Raw genomic sequence first — 10,494 nt, 5'->3', positions numbered from 1 at the left:
CCAGTTGAGGCCATATGGCTGGTTAGCAGCTTAATATACCCAGCGGTAGGGTCTACTCTGGGAAGCTGTCAGGAAGTGCACTGAAGACAGTATGCTGTCTACATCACAGCCTTACTGTAGAGTCCACCAGAGGGAGGGTTTACTTTAATCTGATTGTCCCTTACGTTGTACTGTAGAACACACAGAGAGAGAGAGAGAGAGAGAGAGAGAGAGAGAGAGAGAGAGAGAGAGAGAGAGAGAGAAAGGAGGGGAAGAGAGAGAGAAGGGGAGAGAGAAGGGGAGAGAGAAGGGGAGACGGGAAATACAAATCACTTGTTTCCCCACAAGAGTGAACGCAGCTCATTAAAATCAATCAGGGAACAAACTGTTAAGCTCCGACGACAACACAGAGTGACAGGCGTTCCCCGGGGACGTCTTAGACAGGAACAGGAAAGAACAGGAAACAGAGATACGCTGGCGAGTCCTTACCGGTCTCTGCAGTCCCTGCCCACACCCCACCTCAGAGGATGGGTTAAGACCACCCTCGTACGCCCCCAAACAGAGAGGGGGGGGGGGTTTGGGGGGGGGGGGGCAGGGTACTGTCAAGTGGAGAAAACTTTCATAAACCTGTTTGAGAGAAACAAAATGAAATCAGCGTTTGTCTCGACTGGCTCACATTTTCCACTTTGAATTGCATCCGCAATATCCTGTTGGCTTGGTTACACAAGGCTTTCAAAAGGGTGAGAGAGAGAGCAGGAGAGAGCAGGAGAGAGAGAGATAGAGAGCAGGAGAGAGAGAGAGAGAGAGAGAGAGAGAGAGAGAGAGAGAGAGAGAGAGAGAGAGAGAGAGAGAGAGAGAGAGAGCAGGAGAGACTGACTTTTAAAGATACCTTTATTGGGCAGTTAGAACTGCCAGCTCACCAAGCAGTTTCACCACACCAGCCATTTTCTTATTCAAACAAACCCATTTCACTTACAATTTCACCATTTTACTTTTCCAATCACACTAAGCAAAACAAAAACTTCTTATTCACGAGAGAGAGAGAGAGAGAGAGAGAGAGAGAGAGAGAGAGAGAGAGAGAGAGAGAGAGAGAGAGAGAGAGAGAGAGAGAGAGAATCAACACACATTCCTCTGTGTGACCACCTCAGTTGTACCTTGACAACGTTCCTCTCCTCAAGCCTGCTGAGCCAACTGTCAAGTCCAACTGTCAAGTCCAACTGTCAAGTCCAAGTTTACCGTCATGAGCAAACAACATGTCCTGATAATTACGTGCGAATGATAACTTAACGCGTCAGATCCATCTGCTTCTGTCTGTGGGTTTCGATACATGATGATTTAAAGACTCCAGGCTGCCATGATGGTGTTGTAGATCATCCTGTGTGATGGTCTACAACACGCTGGTCTGTGTACAACCCTCTCACACTGAGACTTGCTCTGGCCTTCACTGTGGCAGGTTGAGCAATGCTGCCATCTACTGGTGGGATTGATGGTGGCCACATTGAATCATAGCAGTGTGTCCAAGCGTGTGGGTGTGTGAGTGTGTGTGTGTGTGTATCTGAGTGTGTGAGAGTGTGTGTCTGAGTGTGTGTGTGTGTCTGTGTTGTGAGTTGACTCACCAGGCCTGTGAGAGAGGGGGCAGACTGTCCCAGGCTCTGGTTCCTCATGAGGACCAGGTTGTTGAGCTCCCAGGGTCCCTGGCTCACGCCCCCGTGCACACTGCTGGAGAGGGGCAGGAGCTGCTTACCTGGGACACACACACACACACACTTTAAAAGAAGTTTGCTCAAATACATTTTAAAACGTTTATAAAAACTTGAAATGTTTCTGTTGTGTGTGGAAAAACGTACAAATAAACTTGAAATGTTTCTGTGTCGTGTAAAATAGTTTCAAAGCTTTAATCTGCTCTGTGTTAGGCTTCTCTGTTCTCTCCCCGTGAAAAAAATATTTTGGAAAAGAAGATTTGGATTTTGGTATATGTACGTGTGTGTGTGTCTCACCAGTCATGGCCATGCTGCTGCGCCGGGCGTGGCTCTCGTCCTGGCTGAGCTGCCGGTAGATCTTGGTCTTGTTGGCAGCTGGAGACAGGTCAGGGTTACTCAACTTCCTGAACAGCAGGGGAGGGGGAGGAGCATACTCCCTCTGAGAGAGAGAGAAAGAGAGAGAGAAAGAGAGGTGGGGGGGAGAGAGAACAAGAGAAAGACCTATTAAATGCTGCAAACCAACACGTGTGCCCCTTTACAGGCTTGTTGGCGCTGCTGAAGACCCAGTGGAGCCTGTCCAGGCCAACAAGGCCCCACCAAGCCCAACAAGGCCCAGGGTCCATGTGCGTGTGGGCCCTGTGCCAAAGCAAAGTCATAAAGTACAGTGCAAAACCACACACGGACACTGGATCTCCATACTAACACCGGGGCTACACACAGCCAAACCCAGTTCACACGTACTCCAACACACACACACACACACAGGGACACTCTCTCACACACACACACGCACGCGTCTGTTCAACTCATTATGCAACTCGCAGCCCAGCTTCTCTGCGGTCAGAAAGCCAATCAATCAAGGGCTGGATTCAGCCCCAGAGGAGCCCTGACCTGGGCTCCAGCCACCCAGAGGAGCCTGGGGTTATGAACCCAGATTATCCCCTCACATGTGGGGACAGTGGAAAGTCAGAACCATAGTTGCTTGTGGTGTTGCCAGGGCAGGCTTCCAGCCGCTGGGAACGAGAGGACCAGAGAGGAGGGCACCAGAGAGGGAGAAGTGCCCGATGTCCAGCCAGGCTAGCCGGGTTGGGTTACCGGCCTCGCCTGGCTGTTTTGGATCACCAGGATCGGAAAGAACGGTCAGCGTGGAAACCTGGTCTCAGATGAGGTCATTTCGTCTTACGCTCCAGCAGCGAACTGATGAGCCCTTGGTCGCCAGGAGTTCCGGAGACATCTGGATATCGCCGTGCCGGAGGACACACACACACACACACACCGCAACCTCGAAACCACACACACACGAAAGGGCTTGGGATTTCAGGGAAACGTTTTTAGCAGCCTTTAACAAGTTAGAGACCAGGGAACCAAACCGGTCAAACTCAAACCCACTGAACGTGGCTATCCTCACAGATGCAGAAAAACAACCTGAAACGTGACAATCCCATTTTCTACTGTATGCCTGGTGCAATTTACTCCTTAGCCACCAGGTGGCACACCAATTCTAAGTGATGGACCCAGGGAAAACCACAGAGGTGAAACCTGCCACAGCATCGTCTGGTACAGAGTTCAGACACGAGATTGAGAAGGAATAACAAACATCCTTCAGCCTCAGTCTTTGTTGGGGAAGCCTTTAAAACACTGGATTTGGTTAACAGGCAAATACAAAGCAAAGGCTGTCTCTCTCCCTTCCTCCATCCATCCCTCCCTCCCTCTCTCTCTCTCTCTCTCTCTCTCCCTTCCTCCATCCCTCCCTCCCTTCCTCCATCCCTCCCTCTCTCTCAGTCCCTTCCTCCATCCTTCCCTCTCTCCCTCCCTCCCTCCCTATCTCTCTCTCCCGTCCTCCCTCTCTCTCTCTCTCTCTCTCCCTTCCTCCATCCCTCCCTCTCTCTCTCCCTTCCTCCATCCCTCCTCTCTCTCCCTTCCTCCATCCCTCCTTCTCTCTCTCCCTTCCTCCATCCCTCCCTCTCTCTCTCTCCCTTCCTCCATCCCTTCCTCCGGGGATCCATCCCCGGATCAATCCCCACCACCATATGAAAGACTGTGCTGGTGTAACCTACAGCTGGATTAGAGAGCCTACATCCAATAACCTTCACACGTTTCTTGGCCTTGGCTCAGACACACACACACACACCTGCCCTCTGAATGTTCCCAATAACTTGAGGCCAAACGATCTGAGTCAGAACTTCCATAACCAACAGTGGTCTCTCTCGATAACAAAGCACCATGTCTGAAGAGGACAACTAGTTCCTTCATTCCTGTGGCTATTAGGAAAAAAGAATTCCCTGCCAATGGCCATTTGATGGATTCATGTTGTAGGTTACTGTCCCAATTGGACCCTGTCATTGGGTTTGGGGGAAGGTGTGTTTGTATTGTGTGTCCTGTGTTGTTTAATGTTGTTGGCATTTGGCGATGCTGTTCTGTGTTTGTGTATGTGTTTCTGACCCCTGCTGCACACTAATTTCCTTTTGAAGGATAAATAAAGTTGAAAGTTGAAGTCTCTGTTGACTCGTTCAACAGCACGCTACATTACACAGCGCGCGTTTCCCGAGGGGGTCCTGGCAACTGGAGAGGCGAGTACGGTCAGGCTAGCGTTAGCAGATAGCAAGCGACGCTAGCTAATGACGCGCAAGCCGGGATTGTTCTTTTTGCAGTGCCTTACCGTTATAAATCAGTCAGCGAGTGCTAGCGATCACAAAACTATTCGGTACAAAAGCATTTTGGGTTTAAGGCCTGGGGTGGTTGGTGACAGACTTATGCCGGTAATGATACAGAAAAAAAGGCGATGTTTTCTACGCAAATGCACGTTACCGCTCATCAAGAAACAAGAACAAGTATCTGTTGGAACGTCTTCTTGCACAGGTGTGTTTGAAGGCAATTTATATTTATCTGCGCTATGAGCGTTAAAACCAGGAAAAGGTAGAAACAGATGTTGGTCCGCTTTGGTGAGCAGCACTTTCATTTCTAGATTCTTATTCGAAAACTTGAGAAAGCAGATTGATGGAAAGGCGAGGCTCATTTACATGTTACAATCGTCCCCTCTCTTTAATCACCCTGGGGCGTCTCTTTGTCTGTGTCTCATTAATAAAGCAGAAATGCCACAAGAAAAAACAACATTCCATAACACCTCCTCTGGGCCTGGGTCTCTCTCACACCCTGCCTGTGAGAGAGCTGTACCCTGCCACCACTCTTCATGAACTGTACCCTGCCACCACTCTGTTCATGAAGTGCAAAACCAGCAGGTCGTGGAATTGTCTGGAAAACAGCCCGAGGCACCTGGGTTCATTTACAGTACACAGGGGAGGAAGTAAAACCCTCTCTCTCTCTCTCCCTCCTCCTCTCCCTCTCTCCTCCCCCTCAGCACCACAGCTATTCGAGACCCGCCACACACACACACACACACACACACACACCAGGTGGTTCTACAGCCCTGCGGCAGCTATACGTGTGTGTGTGTGTGTGTGTTTCTAATCCCTTGAGCAGCGTAGAGCATGTTGTGTTCCTTCCTGTTTGAGAACATTACAAACATGCCTGTACAGGAGGATTGCATCACAAGCGGTTTCCCTGCAGCCTGGGACAGTGTGTACATGTGGAAGCGCCGTGAACACGCGTGTGGAAGTGCTGTGTACACGCGTGTGCTCATCCAGGCCGTTAGCGGTGTTGACGTGTTCCAGATGGGCCGAGTCAAGGGGACAGGGCTTCAGCAGCCTAGGGGTTAGGGGCTGGGCCTAGGGGTTAGAGGCTGGGCCTAGGGGTTAGGGGCTGGGCCTAGGGGTTAGAGGCCGGGTCTAGGGGTTAGAGGCTGGGCCTAGGGGTTAGGGGCTGGGCCTAGGGGTTAGAGGCTGGGCCTAGGGGTTAGAGGCCGGGTCTAGGGGTTAGAGGCTGGGCCTAGGGGTTAGGGGCTGGGCCTAGGGGTTAGGGGCTGGGCATATAAAGAGCAAGTGATGGGGTGCTACAGGGAATAACATGACTAATACAAGCCTGGGCCTTCTTCCAACTCCAAATGGGGCCAAGTGATCACACACGATAGAGCAGCATTTCCTAAAAAGCGGGCAGATATTTGATGGATAGAATGTACGTGTAATCACGTAGAGAGAGGGAGAGGGAGAGAAGGCAGGCTTGGAGAATATGAACCCAACGTGCTGGTACAGACCTGATTACTATCTGGGATTACTGGGGCATTTATTCTGCCCCCCCCCCACACACACACACACCTCTCCCTCCATATGGGGAGCATCTTGAAAGGCTCTGTAGAGTAGTAAATAAAGACTTAAATCCAGGGGGGGGGTTCATAGGGTTTCTGTTGCGGATGGTGGGAGTGAGGACAAAGAAAGTGCTTTGTGCAGCGTTATTACAGTGAGCCTCCCCCCCCACTCGGTCTCTGTGGTCCTGCCCGGCACACACACTTAGCACTGGAAGATACCAAGGAGGTGGGGAGGGGAGGGGGGTCCAAACAGGAAAGGAGGAGAGAGACGGTGAGACAGAGCGCTAAAAGACCAGGGGGGCCCTGCTTGCAGGAATGAGGCGTTTCTCTCGCTGGAACTGTAAAAGAACGACCCATTAAAAGCCCAGTGCTTGTTAGAGGGTTATGAGTCATGAGTCAGGGTTTGGGGCTGAGCTATCTTAGCCACTACTGCCCCTGTGTCTCACCCCCCCCCCCCCTCTATCCACCCCCTGGCCTCCACCCCTCCTGTAATCTGTCTGCTACAGCTGTGATGCAGGGCAGCTCTGCTCCTCAGCCCAGCACCACCCTGACTCTCCCCTCCAAACCCTCCTTTATGGAGGACTGGACTATTCTGTCACTATTCTGTCTGAGGCAGTGGCAGTCCACCTGCCACTGCCTCAGACTGAATGACCAGGCCAGGCCAGGCTATGCTACACCAGAGCAGGCCAGGCCAGAGCTAGACCAGACCAGACCAGCCTAGAGCTAGGCCAGGCCAGGCCAGGCCAGGCTATGCTAGACCAGACCAGGCCAGGCCAGAGCTAGACCAGACCAGACCAGCCTAGAGCTAGACCAGGCCAGGCCAGGCTATGCTAGACCAGACCAGGCCAGGCCAGAGCTAGACCAGACCAGACCAGGCCAGAGCTAGACCAGACCACATCAGGACAGGCCTGACATGGAGAGCAGAGAGGGCCTTGTGAGGTGGATGTATGGAGGGCTGGAGGATAACTCCAGAGAGAATAATGGGGGAGCCAGACTCCAGCATCAATGACCCCCCCTAGAGTGTGACCTTCAGAGGGACAGCATGATCCAGGATGGTAGGTTAGCCCAGTCTCTCTCCCCAGGCCCAGGCGCCCAGCCCCCCTCCCCTCTCCCCCTTGCCTGACAGCTCTGGCCTTTCACATTGGAGAAAACCAGACGGCCCGACCAGCCAGTCAGCTGGGAGGAATAACTGTCTGAATAACTGTCACAGCTGGGAGGAATGGCTATTACTGGGAGCTCCTATAAAAAACAAACATTACCTGCCGGCCACCTTAGCTAAATGCCCCCCTTTTCCCTGTCCCCAGCCAATCAGCAGTAGCCAGACCTCATAGTAAACATAGGAGGTCAAACAATTAAACGCCCCCTGACCTTTAAGACCCTGAGCATTGGGGCTAAGGTCTTCAAGGTGACGGACACCACACACACACACATTACAGCACAGCCCTCAGGCAGCAACCAGCAGGCTGTCAGATCGCCTCCATCAGCATTCCAACCTCTCCGCTCCACGTCTGTCCTAGAGCCCGACCGATATATCGGCGGGCCGATATTAATCGGCTGATATTGGGCATTTTCCAAACTATCGATATTTATAATGGCTGATAAATGAATATTAATGTTTGTTTTTAAAGGACTTTAAGTTTCATCTTTTAAGTTTGTATTTTTATACATTTTATTTATCAGAAACTCCAGTAACATATTATTTTAGTGAGGAAATAACAGGAGTAAGATGGCTGAGCAGTTAGGGAATCGGGAATCGGGCTATTAATCAGAAGGTTGCTGGTTTGATTCCTGGCCATGTCAAATGACATTGTGTCCTTGGGAAGGCACTTAACCCTACTTGCCTCGGGGAATGTCCCTGTACTTAGTTGCTCTGGATAAGAACTTCTGCTAAAAGTGACTAAATGTAAACTACAAATAACTACTGTTAGGGAAATCAGTTTGTTTTGTTACGCGTTTCTGGATAAAAAATAAATAAAATTATATTGGCCGATATCAGAACATCGGATTTTTAAATCACCAAATATTTGTATCGCATCGGCCTTAAAAATCCTTTATCGGTCGGGCTGTAGTCTGTCCGCGTATATTCTGCTCACAGCTGCAGGAAGGACTAGACTAATTAAACGAGTCTGACACCTGAGAAAGCAGAACGCAAAACAGGAGGCACTGAATCAAGGAGAGCAGGTGGAACAGATAGAGGAAGTCCACAACATGGGTGTTGTGAGTTGTCACATGTGAATGTGTGTGTGTGTGTGTGTGTGTGTGTGTGTGGGCTGTGTTGCCACCATATTGACTGACAGTTCTTGTCCTAATGATTAAAACAAAGGGATGTTTTAATGAATAATTCACTAAGGGCTGACTAAGGTTGACTCTGATGGATAGTTCAGACTGCGCGCATAGAGGAATGGACGTACGCAGACACACATTAGCATTTAGAACTGTCTGTGGTCCAGAAACAGTAATGGAGTGAGGAGATGAGTTAAATGGCCTTTTATATGGTGTGGTGGGGGGGGGGGGGGAGGAGAGAGAGAGAGAGAGAGAGAGAGAGAGATACGGTTCATTTGCTGCAACAGACGCTGAGTCAAACAGGTCTCTGACAGCCAGAGAACTGTGTGTGTGTGTGTGTGTGTGTGTGTGTGTGTGTGTGTGTGTGTATATTGAGTGCCTAGGACAGGACAGACTGAGCTTTTGGTTTGTTTCATCTCCTAAGGTAGGCAGGCAGGATGACTCAGCAGACGAGCTGGGGCGGTGTGTGTGTGCGTGTGTGTGTGTATTGGGGGTCAGGGACCAGTCTGGACAGACCAGAGCAAACCAGTCTGTCTGATTGAATCTTGAGCATTAGCATGTGTTAGCATGCAAACTACTTTACACACACACACTTTCAGTCATGAGTTAATAAAAGAGGAATGAAACCATTTGTGCAACTTCCCTCCGTGTCCAGTTGCTGTGTAACAGGAATAGGAATGAGCACAAGGAGTCACAATAACACACACACATCACATCACATACACACACACACACATATCACATCACACACACACACAGACCATAAAGGGAAAAGCATCACAAGAATCTATGCTTCACATTTTTGCACGGACAAAGAAAACTAATTACATCTCCATGAACCATGAAAAGACATCAGCCTTTCTAACGCGCTTGCCTATCCTAATTACAACATTGCATTTCTGTGCATCAGTGGGAAAAAAAGTGCTCTGTCTGCATCTCAGTGCACACCCAGACAGAACAGGCAGTAACTGAGGCAGACAGGGAGCCAGCTAGCTGAGGCAGAGAGAGAGAGCCAGCTAGCTGAGGCAGAGAGAGAGACAGCTAGCTGAGGCAGAGAGAGCCAGCTAGCTGAGGCAGAAAGAGAGCCAGCTAGCTGAGGCAGAAAGAGAGCCAGCTAGCTGAGGCAGAAAGAGAGCCAGCTAGCTGAGGCAGAAAGAGAGCCAGCTAGCTGAGGCAGAAAGAGAGCCGGCTAGCTGAGGCAGAGAGAGCCAGCTAGCTGAGGCAGAGAGAGCCAGCTAGCTGAGGCAGAGAGAGCCAGCTAGCTGAGGCAGTGAGGGGCTCAGTCAGGGCTGGAGATCTGAGAATATGAAAGCAGCAGGGCTTGATGAAGAAGCCCCATCAGTATGGTAATTACCCTGGAGATACACACACAATCTTATGACGGTCTGAGAATGGGACCACCGGGTGAACTGGAGCAGGGGTGGTGGTTTATCTCTCTCTCTCTCACACACACACACCAACCATTCCTTTGATATAGGTAGGCTGTATCCTAAGCCTTTGCACAATTCTTTCTGATGGGACTCAAGGGATGTTATTTACCCCTGTGTGTGTGTGTGTGTGTGCTCACTCTTCTCCCACTCCAGCGCTCGTAGTGGCGTGTCTATCAGTTATCAATTAGAGAACCGAAACACTCCCCCCCGACGACCCTTCCCCCTCCTCCATCCTCACCTCCCTGTAAAGAAAACAATCTACGGCCATTAAATAGGGTTTTCCCTCCACCGGCTCATTACCATAAACTGCATGCTAGGTTTTCATTCGGGCATAATGTCTGTATAATTAAGCTGATTGGTTCCCAAAGAGGCACAGCTGGGTACGATGCAGTCTCCCTACAGCTATGCATTCATAGGTCATCATAGTGGCTCCATGTCTGGGGTTCATGTTGTGAAAAACAGTCCATCTGAAGGCCAAGGGCAGAGGGCTGAGAGGACTGGTGGCATTTAGCTAATAGGCAGGTACCTGGAGACTATGGTCTTCTCTCCTCACTTACTCCTCTCCTCCTCCTCCTCCCCACCCCCTCCCCACACACACACACACACACACACTCCTCCTATAGACAGTTGAGTTTCCTTTGAGTCGTGTCGAGCAGCATCTGTTTCTAACCTCAGCTTCTCCCAATCTCCAGATGTCTGAACCACAGGCTGTGTGTGTGTATGCATGCGAGTGTGTGTGTGTGAGAAAGAGCAGGTAGGAGAGACACGAGAGGCAACAGGCCACAGAAGTGTTCCCAGCGCTGCTGCCGGCTGTTCCTCTGACGGTTGCCGAGGGACACGGGAAGACATGACGATGGGATGGAAGTGATGTCATGACTGGGAGGAGGAGGGGAGGGGAGAC

General features: G+C 50.6%; 1 protein-coding gene across 1 annotated transcript in view; it reads right to left on the bottom strand.

The window, feature by feature from the left end:
* Nucleotides 1-348: 348 nt before the first annotated feature.
* Nucleotides 349-10,494, bottom strand: part of LOC134012732 (microtubule-associated serine/threonine-protein kinase 2-like) — an 18,785-nt gene continuing 8,639 nt past the window's right edge. Inside the window, exons 2-4 of the mRNA XM_062452274.1 lie at nt 1,977-2,118; nt 1,401-1,723; nt 349-414 (exon numbers count right to left, since the gene is read on the bottom strand). Of these exons, the coding sequence (XP_062308258.1) occupies nt 349-414; nt 1,401-1,723; nt 1,977-2,118 (531 nt within the window). The remainder of the gene's footprint in view (nt 415-1,400; nt 1,724-1,976; nt 2,119-10,494) is intronic.

This window comes from Osmerus eperlanus, chromosome 26, assembly GCF_963692335.1.
Source record: "Osmerus eperlanus chromosome 26, fOsmEpe2.1, whole genome shotgun sequence".
Classification (NCBI taxonomy): domain Eukaryota; kingdom Metazoa; phylum Chordata; class Actinopteri; order Osmeriformes; family Osmeridae; genus Osmerus; species Osmerus eperlanus.
The sequence above is the reverse complement of the archived record's forward strand: the minus strand, read 5'-3'. Positions and strand labels throughout refer to the sequence as shown.